Source organism: Aptenodytes patagonicus, chromosome 9 (assembly GCF_965638725.1).
Source record: "Aptenodytes patagonicus chromosome 9, bAptPat1.pri.cur, whole genome shotgun sequence".
NCBI lineage: Eukaryota > Metazoa > Chordata > Aves > Sphenisciformes > Spheniscidae > Aptenodytes > Aptenodytes patagonicus.
Window position 1 is genome coordinate 20670911 of NC_134957.1, and position 16650 is coordinate 20687560.

Below are 16650 nucleotides of genomic sequence, written 5' to 3' on the forward strand. Positions count from 1 at the left end.
TTTCGGTGAGGCATTGCAAGCAGTCACTTTTTGTAATTATCCTGAGCAAGGCTCTGACGGCTGATGCAGCATAAAGGTTTAGGAGCGCTGGGAAAAATAACTCACAGTTAGAGCCAAAACAGAAAGTATTTTTGCATGTCTGTTGAAAGTGAAGCCAGAAATTGCTCTTTCAATATTCCCCCTGGGCTGAAGAAAAGAATAGTTAAGTCTTACTAAACAAGCTTTTCTTTTCTGATCCTAACTGAGAAGAAGTAGGTCACTGATAGCTGAGCTTATTCCTTCAGAAGGCTGGGTTTAATAATATCAATAAATCTATCTTGTTATCTTTTGTGTCCAGTGATTGAACGGACTACGGAGACTAAATGGCCATTTTGCCGTGCATCAGTAATACAGGGGCCTTAGAATGTACTGTTGATGGAAAAAAGTGTGGTGAATTTCAGTGGCTAATTTTTGTCATCTTACAATCCAATTCAGTCCCAGTGGGTTTGCACCTTCATGGTTTTTTAAGGTTTCCAGCCAGTACACAATGTATTGGACTTAGTAAAACAAAAATAAATGAATGTTGCTGCTGGGCTTAATACTTACTTATCAAGGTCTCTGTATGCCACAATATGAATTCCTCTTAGTGTTCAAGTACTTTGGTGTGTGTATTCGTGCCAACAGAGTAAGAATGAACTCGACGTGCACTTACCAGCTCTGCAATGTAACCTTCTGTCAGCTACAGCACGTTCCTAGGTTCTGAGCGTTTAAAGCACATTTTTCTTCAGAACTCAACACATCCATGCTGAATCCTTAGGCTCATCTGGATGGAACGATCCACAGGGGCATTGTGAGTTCTTACGTGTAACTGAATTGATTTAGGAGGCTTGAATTCCTAATGGACTGAAGTTTTGCTGCTCTGAAAGGCTTAATTTTGTTATATTTCTCCCAGTCCTGGGGCAGCGCTGCTTGGTAGGGCAGTCTAACCTGGTTTCGTAGGGTTCCTGTTTCCAGCTGAACTCTATGGGTGTTGCTTTCATTAGAGAGTCTTCAAGAAACTGGGGGCTTCATTCAAGTGGACAGTTCTGTTGGCAGTTAGAGTACCACAGGATTCTAACTCCCCTCTGTAACTATCCCATGGTACACTTTCCTCTAATTTGTGATTTAGCGGAATTTAAAACAGTATGTGGACTATAACAAAAAATTGTACTGTGTGTTTAGGGAGAAAAGATAAACTGTAAAAGAACAGTGCACTGAAAAATATTTTGTATCTTCACAGTTACAGGTTCTACATCATCTTGATAGTAATAACACAAATAAACAAGGGATTTATGATTCTATGATTCTAAATGGAATTACAGTTTGTGTAGTGGTCTTGCACTGGTTATTCTTCCCTGATGATTGGTCAGATGTGAGACAGGTATAGGGAATAAAAACAATTTTTATTTTCTTGCAGACTTACTGCACCCAAAAATTACAATGAGGTATAAATATAGGCAATAATAAATTGGCACTTTAGAACATAACATAGATCATTCTGAGGTTTGTGACCTCATATAGGCAGGAAGGCAGATTAGATAAGTCTTTCTGTCCTAAATCTGGGAATATTATCACTTACCTTTGTACTCTACGCTTTCTCTAAGCCAGGAGGTATGTATGCATACTTTGAAGCCTACATTCATAGAATCATAGAATAGTTTGGGTTGGAAGGGACCTCTAAAGGTCATCTAGTGCAACCCCCCTTGCCGTGGGCAGGGACATCTTCAACTAGATCAGGCTGCCCAGAGCCCCGTCCAACCTGACCTTGAATGCTTCCAGGGATGGGGCATCCGCCACCTCTCTGGGCAACCTGTGCCAGTGCTTCACCACCCTCAGCGTAAAACATTTCTTCCTTAGATCTAGTCTAAATCTACCCCCCTTTAGTTTAAAGCCATTCCCCCTTGTCCTGTCGCAACAGGCCCTGCTAAAAAGTATGTCCCCGTCTTTCTTATAAGCCCCCTTCAAGTACTGATAGGCTGCAAGAAGGTCTCCCCGAAGCCGCCTCTTCTCTAGGCTGAATAACCCCAGCTCTCAGCCTTTACTCGTAGGAGAGGTGTTCCATCCCCTTGATCGTTTTTGTGGCCCTCTTCTGGACCCGCTCCAACAGGTCCGTGTCTTCCCTGTGCTGAGGGCTCCAGAGCTGGACGCAGTGTTCCAGGGGGGGTCTCACCAGAGCGGAGTAGAGGGGCAGAATCCCCTCCCTCGACCTGCTGGCCACGCTGCTTTGGATGCAGCCCAGGATACGATTGGCCTTCTGGGCTGCGAGCGCACATTGCTGGCTCATGTCCAGCTTTTCATCCACCAGTACCTCCGAGTCCTTCTGGGCAGGGCTGCTCTCAGTCCACTCATCCCCCAGCCTGTATTGATACTGGGGGTTGTCCTGACCCAGGTGCAGGACCTTGCACTTGGCCTTGTTGAACCTCATGAGGTTCACATGGGCCTACCTCTCAAGCTTGTCCAGGTCCCTCTGGATGGCATCCCTTCCCTCCAGTGTGTCGACCGCACCACTCAGCTTGGTGTCACCTGCAAACTTGCTGAGGGTGCACTCGATCCCTCTGTCTGTGCCACTGATGAAGATATTAAACAGTACCGGTCCCAGTACGGACCCCTGCGGGACGCCACTCGTCACCAATCTCCACCTGGACATTGAGCCATTGACCACTACCCTCTGGATGCGACCATCCAACCAATTCCTCATCCACTGAACAGTCCACCCATCAAATCCATACCTCTCCAATTTAGAGAGAAGGATGTTGTAGGGGACCATGTCAAAGGCCTTACAGACGTCCAGACAGACAACATCCGCAGCTCCTCCCTTGTCCACTGATGTAGTCACTCCATCATAGAAGGCCACTGGGTTGGTCAGGCAGGACTTGCCCTTGGTGAAGCCATGCTGGCTGTCTCAAGTCACCTCCCTGTCCTCCATGTGCCTTAGCATAGCTTCCAGGAGGATCTGTTCCATGATCATCCCAGGCACAGAGGTGAGACTGACTGGCCTGTAGTTCCCCGGGTCTTCCTTTTTCCCCTTTATTAAAAATGGGGGTTATGTTTCCCCTTTTCCAGTCAGTGGGAACTTCACCGGACTGCCACGACTTCTCAAATATGATGGATAGTGGCTTAGCAACTTCATCTGTCAGTTCCCTCAGGACTCTGGGATGCATCTCATCAGGTCCCACGGACTTATGTATGTTCAGGTTTCTCAGGTGGTCTCGAACCTGATCTTCTCTTACAGTGGGAGGGACTTTGCTCCCCCAGTCCCTGTCTTGCGGTCCATCCACTGGAGAGGTGTGGGAAGAGAGATTGCCAGAGGCAAAAATGTTGTTGAGTACCTCAGCCTTCTCCTAGTCCATTGTTACCAGTTTGCCAGTTGTGTTCATCGGGGGGGGGTGGTGTACGCTTTCTTTGACCTTCCTTTTCTGGCTGACATACCCGTAGAAGCCATCCTTTGTGTCCGTTGCCAAGTTCAGCTCCACCTGTGCCTTGGCCTTCCTGACCCTGTCCCTACACAACCGGGCAGCGTCCCTATACAGAATTCTGAAAAATTATCTATACTAGAGACACCGTGAATATTAGAAATGTGTGAAGTGAATAAACACGGATATAGCCAATTGCATTTGTATATTTAAGTGTTTGTAGATGCATATTGTATTTAAGCACATCTGTGTATATGGTGTGTATCTTGTTCCAGTGTTAAGCTACAGTTAACGCATGATGGTGTTACCTTATTTAAACATCTGCTTGAACTGTAACTGTAAGAATAGATGGACTGCTGTAAATCACAAATTACTACAGTTCACCGAGACCTTGTGATTCTTTCAGGTATTGAAAGGTACAGATAGAACAGCAGATAATTAGATTTAGATGTTTTGTTAGTTACTTGGCAGGAGGTCCTGTGCTTTCCTGATTTGTGAGCTGTGTAATGAAGGGCAAACTTTTTCACAAGGGCAGCCCTTTTTTTTAGGTAGGACCCAAATACAGCACGTTGCACATACTTTGTATTTCGGGCGGGGGGAGAGAAACAGATGGATTAAGATATGTAATCAGTGGTATTTGTGGGACACTCGCTCAGAGGGACTGCCACAACCATCTTTCAGATTTGTCTATGGGATGAAGCAGTGGAAAGCAGTCAGATATTAAATAAAACGTGTTAAGCACACATTTTAGTGTCCAGTCCATTGAAGCTTTAATGTGTGCAAATCTTTCATACTCAGAAAACTCTTAACAGTCCTTCCCCTATTCTTGTCTAATCTAGCGGAGCTCAGCAGCAGCCGTTAGCACTGTAGCTCCCAAATACTTTCCAAGCTATTAGTCTGTAATGCCTCTTAGAAGCCAGAGTCCTGCTGATGGGCAGGCGTCAGGCAGAAAATGAGAAGTTAATCACCAAGACAGGTTAAATAAAAGGTTTGGGGTACGCATAATGATTCCCTCTTTCTTATAGGAGGAAACTTTGGTTGTGGTCGGCTTAATTTTGATTGTACTGAAGGAAATCCTCACGGAAAATCTGATAAAGTGTTTTAGTTATCCCAGTGTGAAAGTCCGTTAGACAGTCAGCTTCTGCAGCTTAAAATATCTATCTATACACACACGTGTGTGTATATATGCATGTGTGTATATATATATTGCTTATGGCTCTTCAAAAAGTCCAGGTTGAAGTTAGCACTTGCATTTTCCAGAGACACTGTCTGAATCCTTGCAGATGGAGGTAGCTGACTAGAACTTTCGCTGTTGTCTAACTCTGTGATAGGGGATTTTTAAGAATATTGGCAGTTTGTTGGTTTCTCTGACATCCTTTTTTCCACTTGATGCTGACTACTACATTTTCTTTGCTGAGCTCAAGATTTCACATGCATCTACTGATACAATGCTGGCATATAGTGCTATTGCATATACTCCCACTGAAGTTGTTTCTGGAGCTTGGATTTTTTCCCCGCCCCATACTTTTCAATTGTTAAAATGTCTAGGTATTCACGAGATACTGTTTGATATCTAATGGTACTTTGTAATTTGGTCTGTGGATATTGGGGTAGTTTTCTACGGTGACAAAGTTGTCTTGTTACCTGCCAGTCCTCTCAAGGATTTTTTTTGTTTTAAACTCATCACTTCAGGTAGCCAGTTCGCAATGATTCCCCACATTAGCAAGATGCAGTAGTTGCCAAATACAAGAAGAACTTAAGACCGTTTTGCTGTTGGAAAGAATATGCATGAGCATTATATAGGAAATCTGAGTCTATAACATAAAAATCTCTCCTCCTTTGAAGTTCATGTCGAAGCTTCTCTTTCCTGCGGTGTAGTTTGGATAAAATCCAAATAGCAGTTTGCATTGTGTAGTGCAGCATGCCTAGTGAAGGTGCTTGTTCCTTGGCATTGTTCATTAATCTTTATCTGAAAAAAACCCACCCCAAAGCCAAACCAAGAAACGATAGACTATTAACATGGCTAGAACGTCTGAAACAACGTTTGCCTGCCTGGGTTTTTCTGTAGAAGGCGTACGCTGGATGTTGTTTTAATCTTCAGGTTTAACTCGTACGAAGATATTCTTGGAATTACACATCTCTCTGTGTTTGGAAGAATGTTATTGACGGCTTTAAAAGTTACTGTGCATCGGCAAAGCCGCAGTACCAAGATGAGGTACCGATGGTTTCCTCGTGGGAACAACTTCAGTTTCTAAGCTCTTTTTGTTCTGATGAATGCTTCCACATAAGCCAAAACAGTCTTGCTTTTAACAGAACGAGACCTGACCCTTCCAATCCATTGTACCTGGCACAACTATCAATGCTCTGAAGTGGCAGAGGGGTGCATAATACAGCAATAATGGAGCTGCTTTTAATTATGTGAAACGCTGCCCGCAGTAATAGCATTGCGGTCAGATAACAAGGTGGAATACAAACTGATTTTGAAGAAGAAGGTGTTAAACTAAGAGCTGAAGACGACCGACGAGAGAGGTCTCTGTACGTACGTAACGCAGGTTATTTATTGTAGAAAAGCAACACAAATCAATCCAAAGAGCTAAAGAACAGCCCTCCCTGCGGGACGAGCCCCCAGCGCCGTACGAGCTAACGCACGAGAACCCGCTATTCGCCGTCCCACCGCCCGCCGCACCGGGCAAGGTCCCGGCAGCGGCCCGCCGCCTCCCGGCAGCGGTCGCGGCGCGCAGTCCTCCGGGGAGCCCCGCTGCAGGTGGGAGGGCGGCAGGAACGGTGCCGTCGCCGGGACGGCCTCGAAACCCTCACGGACTCCTCCTCCTTCCGAGCCGTCTGCCGCTCCTGCCGCGTCGCGGGGCCGCTCACATCAGCCGCTGGCCCTCGGCGGGGCCGCCCTCCTCGGCCGGCTGTCCCGGGCCGCCGCCGCCGCGGCCCCAGTCGCGCTCGATGTAGAGGTGGTAGGGGTCGTGCTTGGACTCCAGCTTCCGCGAGCGGGTGTAGGCCAGGATGAGCCCCCCGGCCAGGCAGCCGTAGAAGATCATGATGAGCAGGATGTACAGCGAGGCGTCGGCCCCGGCCCCGGCCCCGGCCCCGGCCCCGGTCCCGGCCGGCGGCGGCGCGGGCGCGCTGGCGTTGCCGCCGCGGCGCAGCTCCCGCAGCAGCGCGCCGAGCAGCGCCTGCAGCCGCCGCGACTCGCTGCAGTTCATGGCGCGCTCGCCCCGCGCCGCCCGGCCGCGGTTCCCCTCAGCCCCGGCGGCGGGAACGCGGCGCCCGCCCCCTGCGCGCCGCGGGCGCTCGGGCCGCCCGGGGCGGGGGGAGCGCGGCTCTGCCCGGGGCCTCGGGAGGGGCGGCGGGGCCGGCTGCGTTCGGGCGGACCGTTCGATGGAGCTGCTGGGAAAGGGGCTTCGCGCTCCGGTCCCGAATTGGAGCTGGAGCGAGCACCTGGGAGCCGATTAGATAACCTAGCTGTGCCTGTGCTGGCAGCGGAGGGCTTTGGAACGGTGTAATTGTTACCGTGCCTGGAATTCAGATAAAACGGCCTATGCAAGAAATCCGAGGGCTGAGCCCTCTACTCGAGCGGTGCCAGCCGCAGCCTTACTGCCGGGTGACTTCGGGCTGCGCCTCCCTCTTACCGGCACGCTGCTGCCCGTGTGACATCCAGCCGGCGTTGCTGCCACCTCCCGGGGAGGGAGGAAAGAGCCTGGCGTTTGAAAAGGCCGATTCCACTCCCTGACAGTGCCAAATGTCATTCAAATGCACGCTCCCACGCTAGAAGGGATAAAATAATCTAATCCTGTTCGAAAGGTGCAGCTGGAAAAAAGCAGCCATGTAGAAAACAGCTGAGCAGTCCCAACGCCCGTGCCCCTGGGAGCAGGTCCTGCGCAGGTGAGGCTGCTGAGCCCTGCTGCGTACCAGCTGGGCTCCCTCTGGGAGGGAACAGCGAGAGAACGGAGAAGAATCTCCATTTCACTCAGAGAACAGCGCAAACAATCCCTTTACAGGCTCCCTGAATCACAGGTGCAAGATCTCTCATGAACGTAAATGCTTGGGAAATTGCAGGTCCCCCAAAATAAAGCCGGGAAGGAGCTGGTTCTGGGCATTTGAGCTTTGGCTGCTTACCAGTCCTGTTGCAGGGCTCTTTGTGGCAAAGCCCACGGGCGTCCATCTGAGCCCTGCCTGCCGAGGCGGTCTGGCAGAGCTGTGCGGGACCTGCTGCTCCGTGAGCGCAGGGGCCCCGCGCAAGAGCTGTCACCCGGCACCGCACTGACAAAACTACAGCAGGTCAATACAGGAGGCCCCGGGCAGGCTCACGGAGCAGGTTGGCTGTCGAGCGGCGTGTTCACAGAGAAAAGCAAGGGAGTGTTGCAAGGAAAGGCGGTGGGGCACAGGAGCTTGAGCAGCAGCAGCAGCTGTGGCGGTCAGACACCCAGAGGCAGAATTAATTGGAGTAATTAAAACAACTGGTATTTAGCTGAAGAGGGTCTGTTCCTTGCAGGATGTTAGCAGGCTGGGATCTGGGCTGTTCCCAGTATGTCTGTGCTGGAGAGGGTCCTGAGGCTGCAGCAGGAAGGCAAGTTTTCTTCTTTCTTTTTTTTATTTCCTCCCAAAGCTCTGTGCTCATAGTTACAGGTTTTTTGAAATCCTATGAATGCTCTGAGAGCCTCAGATTTTCCCTGCTCCCAGGTTGGTTGTCTGGTAACTTTTTAAGTTCAGTCGTCATCACGCTTATAGGTGGATGTGGCAGTTGCATGTGTTACAGGTTCACAACCTCTCCAGCATTTAGAGTAATTTTTATGTTGTGCAGTTTCTTTGTCCGTTTCTGGGAGCTGGCTAGGGCTGATCACTGTCTTCTGTCCCGCTTTCCTCTCATTGCTTTCAGAGGAAAGGATGCATTTTAACAGCAGACCAGAATGAGTGCCCATCTGTAGGGGCAGCTGGAAGGGCAAGTTGGTGTGGTATTGACTTGGGCTTTTCTGTGCAAACAGCATTGGGCAAGGGCGCAGGCCTGCTGGGTTAGGTTTTGGAAGAATAGCAGCTGGTTTTCCTGTAATGCTTCTCTTCTAGTCTTTAAGTTGCTCCAGAAGAAACACTAGTAAGACAGGATGTTTCTGCAACAGTATGTTCTCGCCCCCCCGTAAGAGTTGCAATTCGTTATTTCTTGTTTCTCCATCAGCAAAATAAAACTGAGAAACCCTCTGGTTTAAGGATAGTTATGATCTCCACTTCCCCCCCCCATCAGTGGAATTTACAAGCTATAGGGTACGAGTGAGAGATTGCTGCCTAGTCAGTGAGACGTGTTTCTGCTGTGCATACGGGTGGGGTTTTTCTCTTACGAGTCCTTTTACAAAATCATTTCTCTCTTAAGCAAAGTTTTTGGCTCAGATATATTGCAGGCATCTTGCTTTTTCATTACCTATGGGTGACCTACTGAAAGTGTATTGGTGGCTAGACAACAGAAGTCAAATAGAAAATACAATAGATCATAGCTTTTACTACAGTTAGGAGGTCTGAATATCCATTTAGAATCTCAAGGCAGCCAAAACCCAGATCCCGATAGATTTTTCTTCACACAGTGCCAGGTTTTAATTTGCTTTTCTACAGTATAGTTTTTGTTGGCGTGAACAATTTTCTTGGCATCTTTCCTCTGAAAGTAAGGACTCTGCTCGCCAGTAAATGCTTAGAGTGGGCTGTATGTAGGTTAAAACTGAGTCAGACTGACTTGTTAGAAATTCAGCCTGGGTTGTGGTGGAGCATTTGCTTGCAGAGCTCCTTAAGAAGCCGCTGTCACCACCTGTGCATTTCTACTCCTCGCAGCAATATCATGATTGTGCTACTGCATGTGCTCAGAGCAGAGATCCAGGTTTTAAAAATAACAAGGGGGGAAAAAAAAAAGGCACAAGGTGAGAGTTGTGCTATTACGTAAGAGGCAAATATGTTCTGGAATGCGGGGAAGTTAGAGGCTTTGGGAGGTAATTACCCTGAGCTGTATAGGGCAGATGGGGCTGGTACCGTATTTTGAACATGGGGACAGAGCGGCCCTGGTTAAATGACCCTGATTAAATGTCATTAAAAACAGGCTCATCAGGAGAGATTGTGTTTGCTTAGACTTGAAAGACAGAAGGTAAAGTAGGGCAGGCAGCTATAGAGAACAGCGACCCGTTCTTCATGTTCCCTCCCTGGGGGAGCACCGCAAGTAATAAGCTGATCTACATCCAACAGGAAAAGTTTAGGTTAGATACTGCGTTGTTTAAAACAAATAAAACCCCCGGCAACACCTCCCAGGGCTGGGACTTTTGTTAAGTGCTGGAACAATATGTGGACTCACTACCCGAAGTCGTAGTTGGGCTAGTTTCATTCTTGAATAGGCTCAACAATACAGTAGGCCTGTTCGGAGCAGTCCAGCGCTCTTTCAAATCAAGAAGCGCTAAATCTCTTCCCCCACCGCTTCCTTAGCTGTGTTTTTAAAAAAGCAAAACGTGGGTGACATCTTTTTGCTTTAGCATTTTAATGGTATGAGATCATGTCTTAGAGTGATAGGTATTCGTGCTCAGGGTCTGGATTTTCAGAAATAATGGGGATAGCCTAGACGCGGTCACGCTTCTGTAACAGAAGGCAGGTGAGGGGAAATGCAGAAGTAAGCATGTGTAACACACACATAGTGACTTCTGGCATCTCTGTTAATGTTCATCATTAACCAGGTTATTGGCGTTTCAAAATGGGAGAAAAGTGAAAAATGCAACGGATTGTTTTGGTTTTTTTTTCTTTAAAAGGGTAAGTGAGGACTCTGAGGATCAGATGCTGTGCCCAGAGCTCTGTTTTAATTAGATTGAAGTCTAATTTAATTAGCGTTGGTCTAATGTCAAGACTACACACTTCCAACTAAAGACAGTTTTGGACAAATTACCTGTGATAATCAGCTTTGTTAAAACACTTTGTCAATATAGAATGGGTCTGATTTTCTTCAAAACATGTCTCTCGCCAATAAAGGCGTAGCAAGATTCTAGATATTGCAGCTCCCAGTAGCAAAGCAATAGTGCAACCACCACCCCATTTCTGTCAGAACTCGTTCAAGCTAAATCACGTGAAAAGGACAGGCCAACAGGGAAAGCGTGTTTAGTACAGTCAGCCCTATTCCTCCATGGCTGATGTAATCCTATCACATTAAAAAAAAGCAATCGATAATCTACTTTGCAGCAGCAGCAGCGAGTTAACTGGAAATTTGTTTTGTTTATTAATCCAGGTAAGTTCTCAGTGCTGTGGAATACCTGAGCTTTACTCTACGTGCAGCACTCAGAATTCCATATAAGCGGTGACTGCAAGTTTTACTGATTGGAGTTCGTAAATCACCTTTGTGGCATCTTATGCAAAAGAAGCACAAGATTTCTTATTTTTAAGCTTTTAATGCTTAAATTTTAGCTTCCAAAAGGGAAAGTGATTTACACTCATGTAAACAGAGCTTAGCCATTAGGCAGGCTCAGTTAAAAAAAACCAACCAAACAAAAAAAATCAACACCAAAACCAAATACATAATGAGAATTTATTTCTTGTGTTGCGTGTAATTGTAGAACATCACTAATTTATCATTAGAATACAATGTAGTTATTTGAAACTTATCATTCTGGAATGTGGTAGATTTGGGTTTGTGGTTGGTTTTTTTTTGACTGAAAATTAGAGACCCATGTTCTTGTGTCCTGGTCTTTATAAAGGCAGAAAGTGTTTGATGGGAACTGCAGTTCAACAGACTGGCTTACCGGGCAGGCAGCTCTCTACATCGTGTTACGCTCTAAGTTCTCTGATGTTGTAATGGGCACTAAAATCGCGTTGGGTTGGTTAAACACCACCTCACCTCTCTTAAGGGAATAACTCATTACTTTTTCTGTTTATACTCCCCCCCGCCCCTTGCAAGCCATTTAATGACCTCTTACGGTTACGTGCGGCATTGCTGTTGCGTTTTGTACAGGAACCAGGTCTCCCCTTCCAGCCCCCACCCAAGGTTCTGTGTCAAAGCTGTTCCTGAAAGGCGTTTGTTTAACCTGCCTCGGCTCTGAGGCTCTAAAGACTTTCGGTGGCAGAGATCCTGAGCAACTAGTTCAGTGTTTAGCACAGAATTGTTTTAAAGTTCTGTGTTTCTTTTAAAATGTCTAATCATAAATGTCACCTAGTGTGAACTTACTCTGGGTTCCTCCTCTTCCGCTGGTGACAGCTCGTTTGTGCCTTTGTTAGGGTAACTTTGTGTGTAGTTCAAGGTTAATCATCTCTTTGTCGTGTGCCATTCCTCTTCAGGCCAGCTAAACTCAACTATAATCTTCCTTCCTAGATCAAGATTTCTAGTCCCACGGTTATTGTAGTTATACTCTGGCTTTCTCTAGATAACCCATGGTTTTTTGAAGTAGAAGGCCTAAATAAAATTTTCTATCAGACATGCCCGAAGTGGATTTTGTTTCTCTTTGAACTACTTTCTCAGACTTAGGAGGGTAATTTCAAATTCTGAACCTGCTTTCTGAAGAACTTGCAGCTACTTTGAGCTTTCTGGAACCTTCCTGTTTAGTAAATGAACTTCTCCCTCACGCTTCAGTCCCGTATTGTATGTCCCTTCAGGCAGGCACAGGATAGCATCTGTAACTATCACGTAACGGTTTTGAAGCCGTATACTATCGCTTCATCTGCATCCCAGTTCCTTATTTTTAATGGCGAGAATGACATTCTTGCTCATCCTCCGTTTCTTACTTCTCCAGAAGCTCTGTCACAAAGGATTTAGAACTCCTTAAAAATAAGGATAAAGTTCTTACCAAACTTGCAAGTATTATATTTGGGAATAATCTCCATGTTTGAAGGCAGCCTGACGTAATCCTTCCCCTTCTCCAAAAATGCTTGAAAAAGCTGATGTGTAGCAAACTGCCTTTTGCAGCACATCCACATTTAGTTCATTTCTTAAAAGAAAAAACTAGGCCTGCTCGCGGCTTTGGTTTCAACATCTGTAGCACGTACTCGCTGCGGCTTCTTTTGAGAAGTTCTTCTAAGGTATGCTCAGTTTGACAGAGAACGTGAGGCCCTGAACAGTAACTAGAGACAGCTTGTGCCATAGGTAAAGATCTTTCAGAACACGGACTTGTTGAAGCATTTAAATTGTATTCGGCTTTTGAAATGTTAACATTGTGTACGTGTGTGTGTGTATATATATATAAATAAAATAGCAATCCGCAGTCAACCAAGACACAGAAGATACCTGCAGTCTAGATAAAATACATTTCATATAAATACATTCATGGTTTAAAAAAAAAAAATACAACCTGCTGACAGACTCGAGTGCAAGTAACTCTTACATGTTTTACATGTCTTACATCACTTTTGTGATGCTAACAGGCTGACTAAAGGCTATTGAACAGCAACCAACTTTAAACATGGAAAAACTTGAGAGTGTCGTTTAAAAAGTTGCTACTGCTATGGGAAGTATTTCTTCTTGTCGTAAGCCAACTGTGTGTCTTAAAAAAATAATTTTCTCTTTCAGAAAAGCTATTTCCTCGTTCCTTTTAGTGACTGTTGCAGTTCCACACACAACTAGATACAGTCAGCTTTATATACCACATTTCCCCCCCCCCTTTCCCTTTCCCCTCGGGGTTCTTGGAAGATGAGCTGGCAGTGTTCCGGACTGGCCAGAGCAAGTTATCCATGGGGAAGCGTGAAGTTGGTCCCAAGGAGAAAAGGGACTGTTTAGTTAATGAGTATATAGCCATGATTTATTTTTGCCAAAATCTGTTTGAACTGGAAAAAAGAAAAATACACGTACATGCGATAAAGGAAAAACTTGCCCTGAAATTGCAAGCTAGTGTGTTCAAGAGAAGCATTGTACAAAATCTTTTACTTTCTGTACAGTGACAATACCAAATAGTTTTTCTTTTTAACCATCATATACACAACACAAATATTATGAATAGAAATCTATGAACACTTTAAAATGAATCTGTAATACATAGCAGTTGAGGGCCACAGCTGTACAAAATGTAAGCAACATATATAACACAATTAAGAAAGTGCAAAGTAGAACAGTATCAAGAGCCTCCACTTTTTACAGCACTTGCGGTTCAAGTGTGAAGAGCTAGCAGGGATGCAGGAGCCCAGTTACAATTCAAAAGAAGACAGTACGGGATTCTGCACGCAAAAGGATGAACTATTATTAAATTATATCTTCCCACTTCTTCACATCTATGACTTCCAGTTAGTAAGAGAAGATTTTTTTATAATGAATTTCTGTACAGAGTGATTTGTCCCTTTTTACAAGTTCCATAAAACAAAGATGCCCTGGCCACAGACTACTCTTTCATAAGTAAAACAAGACTAGATGGGGAAACTACTGTTGGTTTCTGGTTGCCTTGTTACGCTTACCATATTTAAAAGGTGAACGGAAATGCCTCTCCATAAAGTGAATACAGGCATTTAGACCCTGACCCTCTGAATTACATACAGGTAACCTGTGCTGTTACTCACATGTATGTGAAGGTCTAGAGAGGATCAGTGCCTTAAAAACAAAACCACCAACCACCCCTCAAAAAGACCAGAACCAAACCAAAAACAAATTAAAAAAACCTGCACAAAACTCCTTTGAGTTTCAAATCCGCTTAGAGACAGCTGCCCATCAATTTCACTGTTGTTTGCCAGCCAAGATGCAAGGTTAGCATTCTGCGTTCAGGTGATGATTCCTCACCAGTACCTCCTGTAGCAGCGCAAGTCTTTGTTTTCTTCTATGCTGTGTGTCCTAGTGGAAAGCTCTGCTTGAATTAAAATACACTGGCAAGTAAAAATGTATTTGGTGAGTTGGAAGTTGAAGTAGTTAATTCAACGCTCTTGAATGAAATTTCAAATAACTTGGTTTTAGACAGCTTTTCAGTTCACCTTTATTTCCGTAAGTGTACTTTATATTCTCTTTTAGGCACTGTAAATATTCAAGATACTAACTGATGTGCAGAAGAATCCATCCATTCTCAAGCAGTGCATTATTAGTGATCTCTAGCAAGTTCTTGACTGATGTTGTTGTCTTGTTTTTTTTTTTTTTAAATGCAGAAGGGTAGACCTCAAACACTCTTTTCCTCCCTCACTGAGTAGCTTACTATGACAGAAGAATCGTCACAATTACATTAATGTTTCTCTTTGAAATACAGGCCAGGCTTCAGAATGAATTACAGAGAAGTTGCAAGCAGTCTGAATGTGCTAGAGAAACAATAATAATAAAATTACCTGGTCATACTGCTTCACATAATGATGTCTGTCTCAAAACTGGAGCTGATCACATGAAACTCTACGAAGACCATCAGTGTCTAATCTGCTAATAATTAAGAATTTGGAGTCTAAGATATTCTCTGTTGTACTCGATAGAGACTATAGAAACATTCATCCATTTGGTATATTTTCTGAATGTGTGAAATCTACAGTATACACAGACATCCAAACTTGAGGCATGAGTAGGAACCATCTGCACAACTGTCTGGTCAACACGACTTGTTTATTTGCCTCCATACATTCTTTCGATGTCGTTGAGGTAATGGTTTTTCAGTTCTTTCCTTTTCAGCTTGAAAGCATCTGTGACTAACCCAGTCTCTGGGGTCCACGGTTCAGGGCTTAACCGTACTTTGATGGGTATTTCAAACCTTTCTAATTTCACTGCAGGGACAAGAAGAAACAAAAGCATGACTACGATTACCTAGCCAAATGAAATACTCATTCATGCTACCTAAAAATCTAAGGTGAGCGCCCTGCAGCTTGTATAGTATGGTGTCCTACTTAATGAAGTAACCTTGCAGAAGGGCCCCAAGCAAATTTAATCTTGTACCAATGCTGAGTGCTGGTTAGTGTGCAAATACTCTGATAAACCCACTGTACTTATAGCTTGTATTGGATGTGACAGTGTAAAACCTAAAGCTTTCAACAAATGATTGTGTTCCCTGAAGATCTGAGACTACTGTCACAAGAGGATACACTGAAATCTAGAGTTGTATCTTTATTATAGGAATGTAGTAATAACTAGATTAACTCTTGACTAGTTGGATGTGCTTCGTATTTAAATTATAATGAAGTACTTCTATACTTTCCATGGTTGAAAGATTCTTTCCCAAATTCTTCTTTCCTAAGAGTCAGTTTAGACTTAAAAATAAAGGGACTTCTCTGTATTATTGTTACCTTGGTCACTTATTTTCCCTTCAGCTGGAAGCTGTGGCTTGACACGTGCACAGCCTCACTGCAACCAAAAGCTGCCGCTATCTCTTGCCCAGGCAATGGGCCAAAGAGGGGTAAGCAAGGGAGGAGGTAGGCAAGTGCTTCAGGGAGAAGGGCAGGGACATCAGGAACAGGGCAGGGAGCTGCTGCGTGTGTGCAACACTTGACGGCCTTTGCCATCGGCTCCTGCGCGGAGGCCTACAGTAGGATCCCAGGTGCATAGACTTGCAGCTGAATTTCCAGGGCAGCCTGTGGCAGCGTACCCTCTAGGTGGCAGAAGGCGTAGGGCAGTTGGGACCTCTGGCTGTAAGCCTGTCCCCAGGAGCTCTTCTGTCCCTGACTTCAAACTGGTATTGTAACGTACTGTTTCATCTTATTTGGATACGTGCCTGCTCGTGATGAAGGTGCATTATGTTCCGCTAAAAATGAGAACGATCTCTCTAAAAGAGCCTTGGAAAAAAGTTTCAACTAATTTAGTTGTATCTCAATGGTAGACTGCTACCTAGAAGGTAGAAAGAATGGATAAGCAAAGATTTTGACTAAACAAAGCTATACGGATAGTAATTTGCCTAGTTCATGATAGAAAAACACGGATTAAAATGTTTAAACCCAAGTCTGAGACCTACGGGTTGATTTATTAAAGGCAAGACTTAATAATGCCTCTCATTCTTGTTTTCTCAGTTTCAAAAGGCAGATTCTCCTCTCTAAAGTTCAAGAGGCAGTGCTTAGCGTGTGCTTAAGTCCAGTTGTACTACTTCCTTGTATGAGGTGCCAAGTGCTTTAGAGACTTTTTTCTCCAGTTTGTTAATTTTTTGGCCCCATAAAGGATTGACGAGGCTTGTGATCATTGAGTACCACAGCAAGGAACAGCAGGCTTTTAAGCCAGTACAACCACAAGGATCATGGTTGTTCAAAGCCGTAGGGAACAAAGTTGCATGGGGGAAAAAAAGCTTTGAAATCTCTTGCGTAACTAGTTTTCTCACCAGCAAATGTCTTGTAACCC

General features: G+C 45.0%; 2 protein-coding genes across 12 annotated transcripts in view; both read right to left on the bottom strand.

The window, feature by feature from the left end:
- Positions 1 to 6301: 6301 nt before the first annotated feature.
- Positions 6302 to 6646, bottom strand: KCNE5 (potassium voltage-gated channel subfamily E regulatory subunit 5). The gene has a single exon (XM_076347667.1). It carries the CDS (start codon positions 6644 to 6646, stop codon positions 6302 to 6304), a length of 345 nt encoding a protein of 114 aa, XP_076203782.1.
- A 5903-nt stretch (positions 6647 to 12549) lies between these two features.
- ACSL4 (acyl-CoA synthetase long chain family member 4) overlaps positions 12550 to 16650 on the bottom strand; it is a 41937-nt gene continuing 37836 nt past the window's right edge. For all 11 annotated transcript variants that reach the window (XM_076347377.1, XM_076347376.1, XM_076347374.1 and 8 more), the window contains one exon: positions 12550 to 15095. In XM_076347377.1, the coding sequence (XP_076203492.1) occupies positions 14938 to 15095 (158 nt within the window). In that variant the 3' untranslated portion in view covers positions 12550 to 14937. The remainder of the gene's footprint in view (positions 15096 to 16650) is intronic.

What these genes read in the sequence shown, in the direction of transcription:
- KCNE5 (XM_076347667.1), bottom strand. Translation starts at nt 6,646, where the DNA reads ATGAACTGCAGCGAGTCGCGGCGGCTGCAGGCGCTGCTCGGCGCGCTG.